Source organism: Lytechinus variegatus, chromosome 2, assembly GCF_018143015.1.
Source record: "Lytechinus variegatus isolate NC3 chromosome 2, Lvar_3.0, whole genome shotgun sequence".
NCBI classification, from domain to species: Eukaryota; Metazoa; Echinodermata; class Echinoidea; order Temnopleuroida; family Toxopneustidae; genus Lytechinus; species Lytechinus variegatus.
In genome coordinates this window covers 73,054,125-73,074,943 of record NC_054741.1, presented here as the reverse complement: position 1 = coordinate 73,074,943, position 20,819 = coordinate 73,054,125, and the positions used below count along the sequence as shown (strand labels likewise).

Sequence of the window (20,819 nt, the reverse complement as noted above, 5' to 3'; positions counted from 1 at the left end):
CAGTGCATATATCTGTTGCTATGCCGTCGCACATAAACAGCTGTGCAGTGGCTAGTTTGTGTACTATCTCTATTTACACGCTTTATTTTCCGTGTGCATATTAACCGCGCCATTCATTCTCTACATGCACCAGCACTGACCAGGCTAGGCCACGAAATATTTCGTCAGATTTCCATATTATTGGATTGACCACTTGAATAATTAGGAATCCAAAGCAGGGTTGAAAGAAGGACGACTAGATCTAATTGTGAGTATTTATAATTCAAAATGTGATCGGTTCATTATTCTAAAAAAGTAAAATCTCACGAAGTCAAACTCAAACTAAGACTAAAAACATGAAAAAACAATTCATTGTCTTCACGACTTCAGACTTCAATCTGTTCTTAGACTTAGTCCAGTCTAGAGAGTGACGTGAAGTCTGACTCTGAAAACCGACTGAGACTGATGAGTGATTGTTGGCATCAACATAAAGACAACTTGATTAAACCATAAGATGTTAAACAATGGTATGGTGAGACTACCACATGTCGACCACCTCTTTTGAAAACGACCACCTTGCGCACGTTAAAACTATTCATTGCGTATTACAAACGATACGCGCGGGAGAGTAGGAGCAGTGTCCATAGAAACGGTAAGAATAGATTTTACGAGAAAAAAAAGAAGCAACAAAAAGTAAAAATTTAGTAGAATTAATCAAAATTTATTGACCAGACCCTAACCCCGCTGAAAAACCAAGAAATCCGATAGGAAACGGCTTTTGAACAAATATCCGTCGTCGAATCATGTGCCGGAGCTCGCAATGGAAGAAGTGAGACGATCATTTAGCATGTTGACATCATAGAACTGATTTGGAAGAGTAAAAATTGACGACAAGAATTGGCCGTATCGCGGGTGGTTGGTTTCAAAAGATGGGTGCAAATGAGCAAATGTAAAATCGTCGTATTCGTTGTTCGTCGATATATACGCGGACTGAATCGGAGTCGTTGTGCGAAATATGGGAATCTGATCTGCTTAATTTTCTGCACAAATGAGACGAAAACTGGGTAAAATTGATGAATATTTTCGCAGATACGATGCTTAGAAGATTAGGTGGTCGATAAGGGGTAATTCCACTGCATGGTCAGGGAGAAATAAAACTTTGTTACACAGTAGGATGGGGGTCGGTTGTCCGGACACTTTATATTTTTGAAGCCTCTTTTTTGTCTTTGCCTTTGGATTACACTAAAAATATTAATTAAGTAGTTGTAATCATTTTCTATTTTGTTCTTTATGATATTTACTAACATTTTGTACTAAAATTGATGAAACTTCGCATGTAAATTTTTCAAAATGACTTTCTAAAATTTGATCGTCCGTACACATGACCTGTCCGGACACACAACAACTGGGTATACAATGGGGAGAAAATTAGAATATTTCATATAATAAAACACAAAAGAAATAACGTTAGTGATGACGTCATCAGTTCCCGGCCTCATTTGCAAACAAACTGGTAGTGGTACCTGTATGTGCAGGTTAGTTTGTTACTGTTTTGTGAAATTAAGTGAAACTTAGAAATGTCATAACTTATTTTACATCCGACTTTGATGAAATTTTCAGCCTTATGGTTGTTGGATTTTCTCTTTATTCAAATCAACTTTTTCTTGAGGTGGACTTGTCCTTTAAGTACCGGTATGGTAGTGGTAGTAATTTTATTTGTTCGATCCTATGGAATCTCTTTATTTTTCAGATACCAAGTTCATCGGCTAAACTACCAAGAGAAATTCAAAGAATCAAGATGTCAAAACTTATTCAAGCACCCCAGCGTTTCACTCATGGAGAATGGAACTATTCTAACCATGCAAACTACAACAGTGCTGAGAAGCAGCGAGCCAGTGCAGAACGTTTGATAGATGAGAGCAACCGACTACTTGATGAAACAGAGGAAGCTACAAAGAAAACTCAGAGGGATGTCAACAAGAAATTCGGTAATTTAAAACTTAAGTTACCAGTAATCTACATGTAGCTAGACCAAGTGGAATCTTATTTAGGTCTTTTGATCTAGTCTGATTAAGGTTATAATTGGTATGATGTAGGTTATTAGTAGAAAGCCAAGACCTCCAGTGCAGATGGATTTTTTTTTTTTGGGGGGGGGAGTAAGATCTTAAAATGGAAATAGGCTTAGCAGATAAACTTTTGACTTCAATATTCAGTAGATAAGAAAGTCACTTAATAGAAAAAAAGTGCCATCAAATTATCTTTAACTGAAGGAATGAAAAGTTGAATATACATATACTTTGTACATAAATACTAAAGTTGGATCTTTAGTTCTATACTTGAGGATATTTAATGCCCTCTCTAAATTTTGATTGAATTTTCTTATAAAAAGGCCCTTCAAAAAAAGTATCTCACAACTTTAGTGATTGCCTATCCTTGAAATATTATTTCTTTCCTTATGCAGTTGTGTTATTGTAGGGACCCCAACCAGAAATGATTCTTTCATGTCAAATTGAAAAGTACAAGATTCCACTCAAACACATTTTATCAGTTCTAGGACACACACATTCATATAACATACATACATGTAGATTGTAGATGTAGTGTTAATCTGGATTAGTTACATTGCGAAATAATGTCTGGTCCTGATTTATGATAGTTTTCAATATTTTGTAGTGATTGTTTCATTGAAATAATTAAAAAACTTTCCCATAATTATTTCTAACAGAGCAAAGATTGGATGATGTTACATACTGGAAGGATGAGCTTGAAAGAAAACTCAAGGACAGTAAAGATGAGATTGAAATGCTGCTGGCTTACAAAACAAGATTACAAAATGCCCTCGAAGCCTGCAAGGAGCCATTAGACATTGTCAACAAATGTCTAAATTACAGGTATGTCCAGAAATATTCAGAGATTGAAATAATGGATTACTCATTAACTTCATTGCCCTACATGTACCATCTGATCTGAAATACATTGCATGATATTTATCAGTCATCAGTAGTCAGGGTTGTAGGCTTCTTGATCAACCTGTGAATTTGCTTCTTTATTTTATCTACAGGGATCATGTTTTGTAGGATTTGTCAATCCAAACTTTAAAGGGTGTTCTTTTTCAGGAATGTATTTTCTAAATAATAAATAAATTATAAAAAAATTATGAAAATGATCTGAAATAATGATGGAAAATGATAATAAAAAATGAAAAATATAGGTAGTCCAGCTACATTGTAGATCTCGGGTATCAGACCTTCATTTTTGAGGAGCGCGATTGTGCTGGCGCTCCTACCGCGCTCCTAAAAAAATGAGAAAAAAAATCACCCTCCTAAAAGAAAAGAAAATTTTAGTTGAAAACTATCAGAAAAATGAAGAATATTCACCTCTTTCCCGACTCTGATTTGAACTTGGTAAATATTGTAGTCCCATACAATGTATGTAGATTTTCATGGGAACACCATGGAAGTCTACATGTTTTTTTTTTTTTTTTTTTGCAGGAGCACGATATTGATCAATGATGTTTTGTAAACGTATTGACCCAGGCCTAGTTTCACCACAGATTAATTAATAGCTACGCAGCTATTGCATATACGATGTTACGAAAAATCTAAAATTTATCATACACGTATTGTATTGAATTGATTTGAGCTCCTCAAAGAGAGCGATTCTGAGGAGCTCAATTGAGCTCCTTTAAAAAAATAAGGAGAGCGATTTATTGAGCTCCACAAAATTATAAACGTGAAGGACTGGGGTAATAATATGTTAAGCAGGGCCCGCTGAGAGAACAGTATTCGGAACTGAAGTGGCTACCAGGGGTAAATGTGACATTATTATTATATGATTATTTCCAGAGAGGGTCGTGTTGCCATTGACCTTGTCCATGACGATGTCGAAAAGAATCTCCTCAAGGAGCGTGAGGTCATACGGGGTGTGATGGCGCTCTTACAGAAGACCCTTGATGAGATCACAGAACAAATCCGCATCATGAGGTCACGTCGTTACTACCTGGAGAAGGATCTCACTGATAAGTTTGGTGCCCTCAACATTGATGAGAATTGTCGTGAACTCCGTGATGACAACTCCAAGATCCAGTTCAAAGATGGAGTTGCTAAGATTGAAACAAAGTGAGTGTCCTTTGGTAGCATATGAGGGAATCAGGTGATTTCTCTCACCATCATTATAGCACAATTGCCCCTAAAATTCTCAAAATTCAATACATTGAAGTGATTACATTTGTTAGAACCACCATAAGATCTGCCACTAACAAATTCAATAATGTTTAGAAAATCAATATTCCACATGGGTTAGAACTTAACTGCAAAATTGCTAGTTGTGAAAAAAAGTAACCTTTGAAATGAAAGAAATTTCCCCTAAAATATGAATTGTTTCCTACCCTGTCCTTTGGTATTCTGAGCCCCATTTTATGAACTTCGTATCAGTTGCAGGTTGCAAGCTAGTGGTATATGCAACTAAAATTGTGTGATTTGAATTTTTGGTAGAATTTTAGGTTTGTGCTTACATTGTTTTTTGTATTTTGTCCATTTTCATTTTTATCTGAGTAAATGACGATTTTGACCAATAAATGTTACCTATTCAATCTAAGAATTCACTATATGAAAACTTTTATTTTTTCTTGTTAAATACCAATTTTTTTCTACCTACATAATGCACAATCACGCCTTTTTTGGATGAAATTTTAAATGGAAAGAAATATGCTGAGGGGTACGAAGAAGGAAAAGACCCTCTTTCATTTAACATGGTCATGCATGTAATTTATTTGCATGGCTTTTTTTTCTGCACTTAAACAGCAATGTAATGTACAATTTGCAATGTAACTTCTCCTAGTACATGTATAAGAATGATGTCAGTCACACGATCATTCCAATCCTAATCACTTGAATTATATTTTCATTTATGAAAAATTATTTCTTCTTGTATTACCAGTTCTGTCACACCAGAAGATTGGCAGTCTTTCTCCAATGAAAACATCCTGAAGGCTGAACGTGATCGTAAGAATAGTGCTGATCTACGGGCTGTTGTTGATAGTCTCCTGAACACAACAGCTAATGATATGCAACAACAGGTTGACGATACTAATCTAGCTTTCAGTAAAAGGATCAGGGAGACAGATGTGACCAAGGGAAAGCTTGAGACTCATTTAGCCAAGGTAAGCATTATATTCCCCTGCATTTGTTATACATTGTATTTAGGTCCAGTTGTGTGTCACTTAGAGCAATTTTTTTACTATGAAATTGAAAAAGATACAAGTATGAACAATTCACTATGGAAGTAACAAAAACTGCAGGTGTGCATATTGTAGTTATTGTTGTTCAGTTTTACATAAATATTTTGTGTAAAATGTATTGTACTGTAAATACTTGTTTGTATAAATGATAAAATAAAACATATTTGATAGTTTTTCAAATTTTTTGCAGAGCAGGAATGAACCTCGTGTTCAACTCGTACAACGTACTATCGGATGGCATCTATACATAAGTAGTTGGGAACAGTCTTGTGCTAGAGCCCTGGGGGGCAGCAAGGATAGTATTTCATAAATCGCATCTCGCTGTTTTGTTAGGTAATGCAATAGCTTTGTAAGCTTCCTTGAGTTGTGATGCATTTGAATTTTATTCATTTCTTCTTTACCCTGGCAGGTTGAAGGTCAGATCAGAGAGATGGAAGAAAACATACAGAAACTTCAGAAGGGCGTTGATGACAAGATGGGACCTAAGAAGCTTTCAGAGACCCGTCTTGATGCTCGCACCACCCGTCCCAATGTGGAGCTGTGTCGGGATCCTGTGCAATACCGCCTCATTGGCGAAGTCACCGAGATCAACACCAACATTGAGCGTCTCCAGGCAACTCTCGCACAGGCAGAATCAGAGCTAAAAGGTCTTATTAGGAACCAGCTTAACCTCCAAGAGGACATCGACATCAAGTCACGATCTCTGAACATTGACGACACGCAGTGTATGACCCTCAGGCGAAGCATCAACGTCAAGAGATATTAATGAGGCCCGAAATGTGTGTAGAAAATAAAGTAGTCAATTTACATGGAAGTGGAGAGTAGCCTGCAGTGTTTGACTTTCTGGTGAAGCAAAAAAGGTCACAGAGACATTATTAATAGCAGATACTATGTACATGCTTTGCCAAAAGTATACTGTTCAGGGTGAAACTAATAGTGATGACTGAACAGGAAACAAAGGTGTAACAATGAAATATCTGAACTCTCATTGCAGTCTTCTCATTATGTGGATCTAGATTCTTATTGAAACATTGAATTGTAAGAAAGGTTACATGTATCTCTGTATAGTGTGATAAAGTTACAATTATGATATCAAATTCAATTCACTCAAATTGAAGGAATTACTTTTTTTCTTATGTAAACATTTTGCAAACTTAACTCAGCAAACAGATACAGATATACCCTTTTCATCTCTATCTTTGCTGTAAGGAGGAATGGTTACATAAACATGTTTTCTCATATTGACAACAGCTGACATCTATATTGCTTACATGTACATGCATTTTGATATGTAGATGATTCTATGTACATGTAGTTGATAAATTATAATAAAAACTCTTTGAAAATAAAAATCATATCTATTATTATTCTATTTGCTGCAAGAGCGACAATATCTATTATCTTTAAAATAAGTTAAATGTTTAAGACAATGAAAAAAATTTTTTTTTTTTAAATAACAATGAAAAATAACAACACTTTCCTTGAAATTAGAGCTGCATATTGTGTTGTTACTCCAGCAAGGATTTAGTCTTGTTAAAAACATTTTTCCATCCATATATGAATTGAGTGGGGTTATTATCACTGTTAAATTTGAAAGGAAATGTATATATTCATCCTTTTTTTAAGAAAAATCATGGAAATGGATTAAGTTTTTGTATATTCTATTTCTCTCTTCCTCATTTTATTCATGAAATATTAAAGAGAATATGAAGATCACAAGAAAATGAAATTATTCAAAAATCCTTTGTTATATAACCTCTCATTTCTGTGATTAAATGTATGTGTATCTTTGTGAATTAAACTTGTACATAAATGTGATATAAAATAAACCTATTGGAAATTTAATTATGTCTGATATTTTACTCATTGAGTCTTATTGTAGATCAACATACTATTTTGGTCTGAAAATGCTTTAGACTGTGGAGATTATGAAAGGTTGACCTACATCGATGTTACTGTATCTCAAATTATATTGCTTAGGGCCACTTGGTCTGATAACACTTCTGGGGCCCGTTGCAGAAAGAGTTGCGTTTAAACGCAAGCCAAAAAATCAATCGCAAGTCCCAAATGCGCGCTGTTGATTGGTTGAAAATGAAGTTGCGCATGATTTTTAGAGTTGCGATTGATTGCAACTCTTTCTGCAACGGGCCCCTGATCTAATACCACGTGATATGTAGATCACTAAACACAACAGTTAAACCTTATTTGGTATATTGGTCCAAACATTACTTGGTTTACCGATTTGGGCTAATTATTTTTTCATTTATTGATCAAATGGTCTAAATGCCACTCTCTCTACTAAGTTTTTATTGACCATTCAGGCCGTGAATAATACATCTCAACAAATTTTGTCCACTACATTGGTCTGACATTACACAGTAACAGTGTTGTGAGTCCATTTAGGTGAAATACAAAATGAGAATAGCTTAACTAGAATTGAAAGAAAAAGAGTGAAACAAAAATGACAATTGGCACTCAGACCACTATAACCAATTTGGTCTTCTTACCATTGAGATCCAATCTACACCCTCATACCACTTTAAAATGTCATTTCATCTAAAAATCTAATATTTAAATGGTCGTAGTTTTCTTCATTTGACCTGCGACGGAAAATAGTCTTTCTTCAAACAAAGAAATGAAAACTAATTTCAAACAAGTACAAGTATTACTTGTGTCATTGACAGATTTTTATCATATTTAATACCATATTTGATTAATATTAAATTCACATTTCATACAATATAACATCGAGCGAGAGCATTAAGTGTAAACCATCTCATAAAACAATTCAAATAATCTTGTCACATAATTAAAGACATGCACATCATATATGGTTCCAGAATACAAAAGCTCTCATTCCCAATACCAGATTCAACAAAAGCAAGAATCAGTTTTGTACCAATCACCCTCAAAATAAATATGGACTATTCAAAACAAAATTTTAATCAAAAATACCAGAACTTCTTAAAAATGAAAGCATACAACTTATGCAGTAAAGATGATTGCTGTTCTTAAACATCTTCAAGTTATCATCATTGCATAAAAACCTTCTTGTATGCCATGATAAATACATCCCTGTGATTAAGCATGGATAATTTACTTTCTCTAACAAAAAACAAAAATCTTAAATTAAATAGACATTTAATTAACAAATCAGAGATTTGTTAATGCAACCGTTCTTCAATATTCTGTATGTGAGTTGCATACAGTACATTGATCATTACTAGGTAAACAAGTGGAATGCCTCTGGCCGTTTCACCTGCATCATGCGATTCAACATAGCAGCAGTGCTGACTTTGAAAACGACTTTAACTCTCACAAGATGTTCAGTGATACTTGGTTACTCTTATTTCCACGTTTTATGAACTAGACCAATACACTTACAGAGATAGGATGGTAATTCAACAAATACCCCCAATGTGGCCAAAATTCATTGACCTCACATGACCTTGATCATGTGACCTGAAACTTGCACAGGATATTCAGTGATACTTGATTACTCTTATGTCCAAGTTTCAAAAGTCAGATCAATAAACTTGCAAAGTTATGATGGTAATTCAACAGATACCCCCATTATGGCCAAAGTTCATTGACCTTTGACCTTGGTCATGTGACCTAAAATGCGCACAGGATGTTCAGTGATACTTGATTACTCTTATGTCCAAGTTTTATGAACTAGACCAACATACTTTCGAAGTTATGATGGTAATTCAACAAATACCCCCAATTCGGCCAAAGTTTATTGACCCTAAATGACCTTTGACCTTGATCATGTGACCTGAAACTTGCACAGGATGTTCAGTGATACTTGATTACTATTATGTCCAAGTTTAATGAACTAGGTCCATATATTTTCTAAGTTATGATGACATTTCAAAAACTTAATCTCAGGTTAAGATTTTGATGTTGATTCCCCAACATGGTCTAAGTTCATTGACCCTAAATGACCTTTGACCTTGGTCATGTGACATGAAACTCTAATAGGATGTTCAGTAATACTTGATTAACCTTATGGCCAAGTTTCATGAACTAGGTCCATATACTTTCTAAGTTATGATGTCATTTCAAAAAATTAACCTCAGGTTAAAGTGATTGGTTAACATTGGTTTGACTTTCAAAAATTCTGAGCTAGAAGGTCACACTTGTCACTTGTGTCTGTGATATGTTACAAAAATGAAGCCCAGAAAAAATTGCGGTCGAAAATAATCATTTAGTTCTTCAAAAATCGAAATATAAAGTGACCGGAAACACCATCTTAATTTCATCCCATACACTTATGTGTACTATTTAGGTGTCTATAAGACGTCTATTTACAAAATCGGTGTTTGCATTGTAGTTTTAGCATTTCATTCGCAATAATGGTTATTTTAAGGGTTTATTAGTTCTAATACATGCACGTGTACACATGTTTCATCTTGGTTTGAGAATTTTGTAAATCGGCTGCTCACAAAGTTAAACAATACCTTTAAGATTTGATGTTGACGCCGCCGCCGCCGGAAAAGCGGCGCCTATAGTCTCACTCTGCTATGCAGGTGAGACAATAAAAACTACATGGATTCTTGACATGCAGCCAAATTTAAGCATTTGCAATTATGAACCTAACATTCCTAATAAATTAACAGAATTATTTATATCCATCCAGGTACTCAAACAAAATTTTTGATGCAATACATTACTTTTTTCTATTTCGTGCAAGAACACTATCGGGCTGAATACCACAGGAATTTTGCTAGTAAATATGTAACAATTATACATAATAGAAGGAAATGTAGTATATGCAAAGTATAATAAAAACTGAACTAAATTGAATAAGAGACCGTTGTTCAGTTTTTCTAAAATATCACTAAGTAACTGTCAAACATGCTTTAAAGTAGCACAAGGAATGACTGAATACATCTCTACAAAATATAAAACCAAAATTATGGCAAGGTAAAAAGTATTGATAGAAATATATAAAGTAGCATATTAAGCACCAAATTTAAACCTATATAGTAAAAAAAATGTTTAATGAAAAACAGAATGAAATAAACAATAATTGAAACTTTAAAAGGCACAAATTTTGTAAATTGAGTTTCCAAAATCTTTTCATGTTATTTAGAATTCATTGAGAAACAAGTTCATTGCAAAATATTGCTTCCCAGATGCCCTTACAATTTAGCCATGACTAAAAGCCACTGAGATTTTCTAGCCCAAATACTGTGTGCAGTCTAATTCATGGATTTTTGTATGCAGCTCTCAGTTAACCCAAGTCAATGTCTTATATAAATTTGGTGATTCCTCAATCTTTAGCATATATACTCTTCAGAGCATTATTATCAATACTCCCAATCACTTTGGGCCTGCTTCTTCCATAATTCAATCTCATGACCGGAACCGACGTTTCACTTTAACATCACATTTTGTCAGGTAGACTGAGTGGTTTTAGATAATATGTGTACAAGGCAATCGCAACTCTTTGTACAACAGGTCCCAGGAGAGCCAAATGGCCATTTATACTGTTTATAGATTGATATAAAGGCTAATTTACTTTCAATGTGTGTGTGTGTCATTGTGATGGGCTTGCTTCACTTTCTGCATGATCTGCCTTATACTGCCTGATGTAGTGAATGACTTCAAAAGCAACCTGGGTAAAAAAGAAATGAAAGAGTAAAATATTAAATAGAGGTAAATAGGTTGGGAAGAGAAACTGTTGACACCATCACCATCATCAATTGTCATCACTATTCCAAGCTTAATCCTTCACCTCCATATATCATTGTGATAATACTCCCTAAAACCTCCTCTCTTCATCATTATTACCATCACAATCACTAGAGTGCACTGTTTTCCTTGATACAGAAAACAAAATATAATGGAATTCAGGATGAGCATGGAATTTACAGAAAAACAAATGCTTTTTGATGCAAAGAAAAAAATGGAATTATAATCATGACTATCAAAGCTGAATCCAAGTAATCATAACCATGCACACGTATGATCAGTGTCTAGCATGTGTTTGCCAAGCTCTCTCTGAATAGAAACTTGTGTTTTTCCCCGCATTTTCACAATCTAAAATTGCTCTTTCAGCATGTCACCAAAGAACACATAACACATTTTTTAAACACCAAAGAGCACAAAATTGGCATTTCACAAAATAGGAATCTGGGGTCTGTATTTTGGGCCCTCATTTTCTGCCAGAAATGTTAACTTTTCAGAGTCCATATTTGAATTGTTTTAAGACAGATATATGGCACCATATCATAATCATCATCGACAGCAGCATCATTACCATCATCACCACCATCATCATCATCATCACCATCATCATCATCATCATCATCATCACAACCACCACCATCATTGTCATCATCATCATATCTACCCTCCTCCTCTTCCTCGTTATCATCATCATTGCTACTTTCACCATCATTACCATATCGACCTCTATTACCACTTTATCATCTCATCTTACCTCAACCATGATGAGAACTATGATCATCCATTCCAATCGATGTGAGTGTCTATCTTCTAGATGGGATCTCATTAAATCTACCAACTCTGTGCAATGGTTCAACTTTTCATTCATTACCTGGGTTAGACAAAAAAGGTTTGAAAATCCTGAAAATAGTATGCTTCATATATGGTGCTGAGGATGGCACAACAAAAAGGAAAAAGTACTTCAGTTTCATTCACATTGATGAGTGATAAGACAGGTCATTCACAAACTTCAAAACATTTTCATCACTCTTCTATCTACCCATGATGCAGAATCTTCTCATTTTAAGAAATCTGACTTTTAGAAGGAGGCAAATGCAGTGTAAAGGAAGATCAGGTTTTTAGAAGGAGAATGCAGCGTTAAGGAAAAGGAGATTCTAAAACATGTTAAAGGTTCTTAAACATACAGTATCAAATTGAACAAGAGGCACAAGTTAAATAATAAATATTGTTCTGCCATTTCCTGCTCCCCCCCAAAAAAAAATGCCAGGCCAGCATTCATCTAACAAGGATGTGCAATGATTTTTTTACAAACAATCTGGAAAGCCAGTGAAACAACAAACTTGTGATATAGAAAGCATATGTCCAATGATAGTAGTCTTGACTGGTGATGGATAATATGTATACTTATTGACTCATTATTTGAATTATTATATTCTTGTCTTTCATAAGGGAAAGAATTTTAGATGATTCATAAACACATGTACTTTTGGGTTAATGTGAACAAGCCTACACTGTGGACTAGAGATTGAATAATAGGGCTTGCAGTCAGATTTCACCTGAAAATTATTACGTCTCTATTCTCAACACAAACATCAAACAAACAAAAAAAAAATAGAGGGAAGAAAATCTTCTTCTTGTTGACTCACATTTGTTCTCCTTGATATACTGAGAAACTGGCACATCTTGTTGTAGATAAGTTCAAGTTCTTCCCTATCCCAGTAGAAGTCTGGTGAGATCAGGAGATCAGAGGAGAGGTTGATACGATGACGAAGACCAAATAGCTCACCAGTCTTCTTCATTACTTCTTCACGAGACAGCTTAACCCCCTTGCCAAGCTTCATGTTCTGTTGATGAGAGATGAAGGGTGTTGGAGGTTCATGAGTGATCAGGGGAGGACATAGAAAAAACTCTTCTGAGGAATTATCTGATCATGTATACAGAAAAAATTAACTGGTGTGCAATAGTCAATTGTTACAATAAGATATGCGGTTATAGAGTGAGAAATATAAAGGATCACAGTATTAACATATTCATACTTATAGATCACTGAAAAAGATTCATCTGATTGGTGTAATGATATTCTTATTCACAATCTAAAATTTTAGCTGTTTTGGGAAACATTCTTTTAACTTGACCACAAAAATATAACCTCCTTGAATGCTTACCAAACACACACACAAAAATTTGTGATTGCGAGATAATTGTTTTTCTTATGTCACATTTATATAATTGTATAAAATGTAAAATCATTGAAGTCCGGTGGCTGTACTGATCAATATCTTGGAGGATAATTATGGGTAGGATATCTTCATGTCAAATGGTAAATTATATTATAAAGAATGTTTCTCCTTACATTTTTATAACACAGAGCATGAAAACAAAACTGCCATAAAATCAATATTGCATAAGATTTATACTAATAGATGACAACAACTGATTTAATCTAAATTGGTCAAAACACAAAATAGAAAGGCCTATTAAATATTTGATATTTTAACTAATGTAAGATTGACTACATCAAATCCTTCAAAATCTTACATCAGGAATGTTTTCAATGGAAGCCACAAACTGATCCAGAGAGTATTCCCAAATAGCCAGCTTTACTGGAGAAAAAACAAGAGAAAATGAAAAGAGCAAAAGTATCAATAATATGTCACATTTGTAGAGCACATAAGTCTTAATATAACATCTCTAACAGAGAGCGGTGTTGGCTCAGTCGGTAACGCGTCTGCCCGTCGAACCAAAGATCGTGGGTTCGAGTCCACCCCGGACGGATGACTGAAGCCAGTGCATTGTGTGTAAACGTCTCTCCCATGTATCATAGCTGCAAGCTATGTTACAATGGAAAACACTCCGTCCCTCGGATAGGACGTTAAATGGAGGCCCCATGTAGAGGAGAGTCACCACCTTTGCACGTTAAGAACCCATTGCACTATTCGTGTAAGAGTAGGGGGAAACCCCGGTGTAGTGGTCCACCTGCATTCCCCCCCAATCAGTTATATCGGGAGGAGAGACCTGCGGGTCACAGTGATTCAGTTCGATTTTCGCCTACCAGGCACAGGTGACACCAAATAAATAATAATCTCTTTAATCTTCTAAAGGACCTTAATTACCTTCGCTAGATAAATTAAGTAACTTTTGTTCTCAAAATTTTGGTAACCAGATATCTTTATAGAATATCATCCATCACATAATTTTCAACACCATTAAATCCAATGATAACTACCATAGTAGCAATGCTAAACAGCAAATAAAAAATGCCATAGAAGTTGCTACAGGAATGGAAAACTGTCATAATATTAACTTTTATTGAAAAGGGTCATATATTATTTTCATTCATATGAACCTTTATTTCTATTTGACAGGGTTGGAAAGATTACTAGAAGCAAAATAATGGCAAGCTGTAAGTGATCAATACAAATTAATAATTCCATAACAATCATTCCTGTCATAATTATTCTGAGTAAAAAAAAATCTTTTAAGCAAAGCTGAAAAATTACTTTAAAACCCAACTCTAAATCTGATCATAATCCTCATATCATTATTAACCGAACACTGTATCATAACCATAACCAAAAGCTTATATCTCTGCAAATTAAGACAGGAGTAATTTCAGCAGGAGCACATGTCAGGTCACAATTCTACCTTGGCCTTGAGGATTACAGCGTTGGCCTAAGCCTAGGCTACAGCATTTCAGTCCTCATCTGATTAACCAAAACCCTATCCCTTCCCTAATTCTAATATCTTACAACTCAGCTAACCTGATAATGCCATGGCATTGGAGAAGGCAAACTTCTCCAGTGCTGTCTCAGTTGTTGACCTTGAGCTATCTAACTGTATATCTCCCTTCACAAGACTGGTGGCTGAACTGATTTGGAATAAAAAAAAAAATGAACAGACATTAATAATACCATTTATTTCAAAATTCACAGGGAAAAAAAGTAAACACCCACCCCACAGCGGTAATGATTGCTAGTAATACCTTTAAAAGTCATTGAATATTGTCCCTAGAATATGCTGAACTGACACAAAGAAATGTATGCAAAGAGAATTCCAAGTGTTATTGTATATTCATAAAAAAAGCAAACAGTTGAATAGAAAATTTAATTATTAGGTGAGTTTAAAAGCATCAAAGAGTCAGAATAGCTCCATAACAGGAATATTTATGTATACCCCTGGATGGTAGTTATATTATGTGCATCAAAATAAAAGGGGTACTGATTAGTCAACCCTTCTCACCACAAGTTCCACACTCATTTTATAACAAGAGTAGTGTGTTCACTCTTACTACTATTTTGAAACATAGGGGTGCTTCATAAAACTTGTTTGTATAAAATTACTTAAGACTTCAGCAATGATTGGAATATTTTGTGCTATATGAGAAGAGAAACCATACATTTTTCCTGGTGTTTGACTTAATGGGACTCAGTCACTCAGATTCCTTATAATCCTCTTTGAATTAATAATGAATATTGTGAAGAAAGGCTTGTTGACAACAAGAATTTCAATTTACAAAGATCATATTCCAATTTCAATTGATGGCAAGTTGCATGGTTGATAATTTTATTAAGAACATTATAAGAACATATTCAACTTGTCTGCATAGCTGCAGCTTCATCTTCATGTAACGACCCCAGGTGCTCCAAAAGAATCTGATTAAATACAATATCTGGGAGGTGTATATACCATGGTAACCTACGAACATTGACCTGTAATTCTAGGCAGACTAGGTTCTACTTCACAGAACTACCTAGATTTGTATATATCTCACAGCAATTCATGTAAACTATGTGGCCCAAATTCACAAAGGTTTTGAATCTATGGCTTAAACTATTGTTTATGGCAATTTTACTCAATTAATTCAATGCATGTTATTGAGAAAGAGTCTTATAATGAATGCAAGTTTTTGTTAGAAGTTGCTACATTCATGCTTGTTGAGTTGACAGTTTTTTTTCTGTAAATCAATTTTCATCATTAAAAAATAGATCCAAAACATATCAACAAACAAATTTAGCATTCTGTAAAAGAATATTCATCATTGGACCCTTTCTTAATATATGCTATAAATGAATCATATAAATGGAATAAAATTTGCATTTGGTTTGAGACCACAGCACAGGCATAAAACTGTGATGTCATGCTATTTATTCAAGTGGGGGATGAAATAGATCAACCCCCTGAACAATACTTGTGATGCAAGGACTTATGCCAGTGGACCACGGAATTCTAAACAAACGTGAAATTGGGCATATGACACACTTTCCATAATCTTTTTTTGAGAAGTTGGACTTATGTCCATTGTATGAACTTACTCATGATAACCAAAGTTCATTTGTTCATTCTCCCAGTTTACCAGTGCTACCTCGTAGGGTTGGTGTTGATGACGACCCACAATCCTCATTACTAGTTTGATCTGTAAATTGGCCAAAATACTAATACATTGTACTTATGGCAAATTATAAATATCCTGAACAATATTGTTAATGTCAAAAGTTTACTACAAAATCGATTGTAAAAACAGGCATAAAAATAACTATTTAAAAATATATTCACCACGGTATCTTTAAATAGAAGAATTTTTGCTGCCTTTACATACCTTAATAATAATAACGGTATATTTACCCAGGGTAGCCACTTCAGTTCCGAAAAATGTTCTCCCAGCAGGCCCTGCTATTATTATCACCCCGGCTATTCTAGGCTACCAATTCAGGTGCACATAGCTTTTTGAGGAATTACTTCCTGCCGGTACCTATTTACCTCACCTGGGTCGAGTGCAGCACACTGTGGATAAATTCCTTATTAAAGGAAATTACACCATGGCTTGGATTTGAACCCACGACCCTCTGTTTCAAAGTCCAGAGACTAATCAACTGGGCCATGGCACTCCTTGTTCTTAAGCAAACTCCAAAGCATTACTACACACCCAATTTTATTAAAAAAACAGAATTGCTGCAACAAAAATTGACTTTTATTATTTCTGACTTTTGCATGCTCTGGAATTATGGAAAGTATAATGTGAGGGTGAAAAGTAACATTTATTACCGAAAATGTTTCTGTATAGGCCTATAATGTACCTGTAATATCATTAAGTATATAATCTTCAACAAGGTAGCAAAAGAAACAGAATGAGAAAACAATATAGTTGTCAATTTTCACTAAAATTTTGCATTTGCAGACATACAGTACTGTAATTTATTTCAATGCTGCTGAGCAGTGCTGTTGTTGTTAATAGCGCTTAGGGAAACCAGGGGCGGTATTCTGAACATTGTCTTTTCTCCATATATTATCTTATCTCAGAGATATGACAAAATCGGTATTCTGGTGGATGTCATAACTTTTGTCACAAAAATTGTCATAAATTTTGTCTCTTTTCTTTAGCGCGTAGCAAAAATATGCGGCTTTAAATGCGCGTAATCCTTTTATACAAGCAAAAGATATGACAAAAGTTATGACAGGGGGGTAGCAGTCATAAATTTTGTCATATCTTTTAGTACCAAATATCCCGATACCCTGCCGACTGAATGTCAAGCAAATAATTATATTATTTAGATTAGATTGTGGTATTAGTTTCACTCATCTTCCATGACAATTTTCAAAATTATTTTTTCATGCTACAATTAGTTAGGCCCTACATATTTCTCCTCCTTTTTTCTCTATTTTCCTTACTTTTCTACTTCTCCTCTAAAATCCTTCACAGCTCCCTGTCTCTCTTTGTAATTAAGCGCATCAATATACGCGTAGTTGCGCGATGCCAGCAACTGTTTTGGGGATACGCCCTACCTGCCACGGGGCTTTCCTATTGGCTAGAAGGGCTCCAACTGGGAACTAACAATGATTTTGATTGGTTTGCTTCCGAAAAGATGGGTGGGAACTTTGAGAGATATGACAGGGAAAAGACAATGTTCAGAATACCGATTTGTGACAATCATAGCGGTGTCACATCTCGGAGAGAAATGACAAAATTTATGACAAAAGTTATGACAGAGTTCCAGAATACCACCCGTGTCTGGTTCAATTTACCTCTGGATCTGGAACATTCCAGAAGACAACTGACCCTTCCCTGAAGAAGAACATTTCACCCGGCTCATCAACCTCCTGCCCCTTGTAGTAGTCATCTGATAACTGCACATGAAGGATGTCATGGGCATCTATAAAATGAAGGAAAGATTAATATAATTAATGTGCTGCACTCTACCCAGGTGAAGTAAATGTATACTTAGTATGGTTTAGCGCCTACATGTATCATGGAAGCTAGCCATGGATAGCTGGGAAGATTATAACATGTATTGTATAATACAGTTCAAACCTATCTGGAGAATTCTGGACAAAGTTCGAAGTTTCTGATAAGGGCTGGGGATATGATACAAATATTCCAAATATTTGACCAGAGTCCAGTTCATCCCCAACCTGCCCAAACCATTTCCAATTATATTGGAATACTCATCACATAATGAAATGACAAGTGATTTAGACATTAAAATATGTTAATTATCATTGCATAATAAAAATATCATATCATCATAGGAAATATATCAGATGAAAGTCCTTTAAAATCATCTTAAAGCCACTTGGCCCTGTCAGTCATGGCCTATCTGGATTGCTTTAGAGGCAAAAAGTATATATTCTAATCCTATATCATTTTTATACGCATCTGAAATATTCATTTTTACCAATGTTGCAATGTATATTTCTAGAATATTGCAATCTAGTCATACCTTGTGGCATTTCAGCAAGAACAAACTTGTTGTTCTGTATCTGCAGGTCGTAACTCAGATGTTCCAAATTGTATTCTTCTGCTGTAGTAAATGCTGTACATAGATAAGCATTCTAGAAAGGGAAACATGAATATAAATTTTTAAGATCATTTAAATTTCAATTCAAGCCAACTCATTTCATTCATTCGACCATCAAAGGTGGGAGGGGTGACCATGGTCCAGGGGCCCGTTTCATAAAGGACTTGCAACTGTTGTAACTTTGCCATTATGGCAACTACCATGGTAACCTTAATTTTGATTGGCTGCTGAGCCCTGTTGCCATGGTAGTAGCCATTATGACAAAGTTACGATTGCAAGTCCTTTATGAAACAGGCCCCTAAATTTCCATGTCACCTCCAACCCTAAAAAGTAAACAAAGCAAATGACAATTAAAAAATTGTTGACCATTTGGCGACTTGATTGTGTGTTTTCTCGTCAATTCTAGAAGAGAACAAATTTTTTTTTTTTTTTTTTTGGGGGGGGCTGATCACTATTTTGGTAAGAGTTCTTTCAAGGAGACAAATATTGACCCATTCTTTAAACAACAAATTTTTAGCAAAGTGAATCCCTGTCAAAAATGTAAAGCCTTGAAATATATAACAGCCATCATGAGTTTGTTAAAATTAGTATAAAAAGTTTCACATGGTTTTGAAAACAATATCTTTCAATAGGATTTTTAACAAAATGTATAAAAAAAGAGACAAAGAAATCGTTCATATTTCAAAATTAAACAACATGAGATACCGTAATGGAATTTCAAAAGAGAAATTTATTAGAGAAAGTGAGTAAAATTTACAAGGATGAAATTAAGATAACAGAAAACAAAGAAGAGAGCCATTAAGGTCACAAAAACCATCATCTCACCCTCTCTGCTGCTTTGTCGAACCTTGATGGTTTTTTGGTTCTTGGGCGTGGCACCTTGGACACCTTCCTACTATTCCTCTCCCCTCTCTCTTTGATGGTGGAGGAGGAGGTTGGAGAGGTTGTCCTGAATACGACAGGTTTCTCCAACCAGGCATCAGAAGATTTAAACCGTAGACCTTTTGAGCACCTATCAGCCAATATTGATGTAGATCTCCCGGCCACGTGTAATGGATTTTGATAATAGAGATAGTGCACAGTTCTGCTCGTATTTTTCGACTGTCCTTTTGAATGCCATGGTCTCCTCAGTGGAAAGACTATTCCATGATGATATCTGATGAATTGGAGTGCATTTGACTGAATATTCTGAAATTTATTTCCAGCTGCAAGGTCTTTCTCTAGTCTACCAAAAACGTTCACTGCTTTCATAGGTAGTGTTTTCCCAAATAGTCTACGCCATAAATTCATTGATGACATGCTGACCACCTTTTGTCTTTAGAAAATTAGAAGAATCTTTAAAAAAAATCAGTCTGTGGGGGTGGTGTAGCTCTCTCTGGCTAAAAATAAAAGAAAACTCTAAAAACTATTTTACAAATAAAAAGAAGACACTTAGTTCCAGTTCCAAGTTCAGGATTCTAGGGTGGATGGACTCTAAGCCAGGGCCTAACAATTCAATCAATAGATCATTTACGATGCAGGTCTACAATTTTTGGTATATAAAATGCTGTCTTCACTGACTTCAGACTTCACTTAACTTGAATTTTTGAAATAACAATTCAAAAACCAAATTCCTATTTTCATGTCATGCCATGGTCCCCAAACTTGACTTGGTCCCTTGCTTCTGCTTTGTTTGTCTGTTTCTCTGATGAAGTGATGATCATCTGTAGATCTATTCTATTTCTAGTCAAGAACCTTTCAGCAAATTCAGGCCTACTTAATTTAATTGGTTCCCAAAGGAGGCAAATAACAGACAGTACACACTGCCACACCAGCTAATCAGATCCTGTCCACATGTGTCTCTTCGCCTCCCGGCCCCTTCCAGGTCTTGCACTGATCATACAGTATACAGGGCTGTCAATGCGGTAATCAAGGCGGTACATGATGCAAGGATTGATGAGGTAGTGAGCGTTCCATAGAATACATTTCATTTATGAAAGGAGGCTCTGTAAGTTGGCTTTATCCAACTCTATGGGCAGATCTAATTCGATGATAATTTAGAATCATATAAAAGAAAAAAAAATCACTCACACAATGACTTCATTCAATCGAAATGTTGCCTTGGGTACGGA

The 20,819-nt window shown here is 35.1% G+C and overlaps 2 protein-coding genes across 2 annotated transcripts; one reads left to right on the top strand and one right to left on the bottom strand.

The window, feature by feature from the left end:
- The first annotated feature begins 57 nt into the window (after positions 1-57).
- On the top strand, positions 58-7,063 carry LOC121408954 (tektin-1-like). The gene is made up of 6 exons (XM_041600693.1): positions 58-247; positions 1,730-1,967; positions 2,705-2,870; positions 3,825-4,097; positions 4,918-5,140; positions 5,628-7,063. The coding sequence occupies exons 2-6, from the start codon at positions 1,778-1,780 to the stop codon at positions 5,982-5,984; spliced, it is 1,209 nt and encodes a 402-aa protein (XP_041456627.1). The 5' UTR covers positions 58-247; positions 1,730-1,777; the 3' UTR covers positions 5,985-7,063.
- Positions 7,064-9,702: 2,639 nt separating this feature from the next.
- Positions 9,703-20,787, bottom strand: LOC121408952 (required for meiotic nuclear division protein 1 homolog). Its single transcript, XM_041600690.1, has 9 exons — positions 19,534-20,787; positions 18,631-18,742; positions 17,936-18,063; positions 16,228-16,328; positions 14,677-14,783; positions 13,454-13,518; positions 12,562-12,759; positions 11,670-11,786; positions 9,703-10,841 (listed from the first exon to the last, which is right to left on the bottom strand). Exons 1-9 carry the CDS (start codon positions 20,005-20,007, stop codon positions 10,764-10,766), a joined length of 1,380 nt encoding a protein of 459 aa, XP_041456624.1. The 5' UTR covers positions 20,008-20,787; the 3' UTR covers positions 9,703-10,763.
- Positions 20,788-20,819: the final 32 nt, after the last annotated feature.

What these genes read in the sequence shown, in the direction of transcription:
- LOC121408952 (XM_041600690.1), bottom strand. Translation starts at nt 20,007, where the DNA reads ATGTCATCAATGAATTTATGGCGTAGACTATTTGGGAAAACACTACCT. An exon ending in TCTTGCTGAAATGCCACAAG is followed by an intron (nt 18,064 to 18,630) that starts GTATGACTAGAT and finishes TTCATTTTATAG; the next exon opens with ATGCCCATGACATCCTTCAT. An exon ending in GGAATGTTCCAGATCCAGAG is followed by an intron (nt 16,329 to 17,935) that starts GTAAATTGAACC and finishes GCCAATTTACAG; the next exon opens with ATCAAACTAGTAATGAGGAT.
- LOC121408954 (XM_041600693.1), top strand. Translation starts at nt 1,778, where the DNA reads ATGTCAAAACTTATTCAAGCACCCCAGCGTTTCACTCATGGAGAATGG. An exon ending in GTTGCTAAGATTGAAACAAA is followed by an intron (nt 4,098 to 4,917) that starts GTGAGTGTCCTT and finishes TTGTATTACCAG; the next exon opens with TTCTGTCACACCAGAAGATT. An exon ending in TTGAGACTCATTTAGCCAAG is followed by an intron (nt 5,141 to 5,627) that starts GTAAGCATTATA and finishes TTACCCTGGCAG; the next exon opens with GTTGAAGGTCAGATCAGAGA.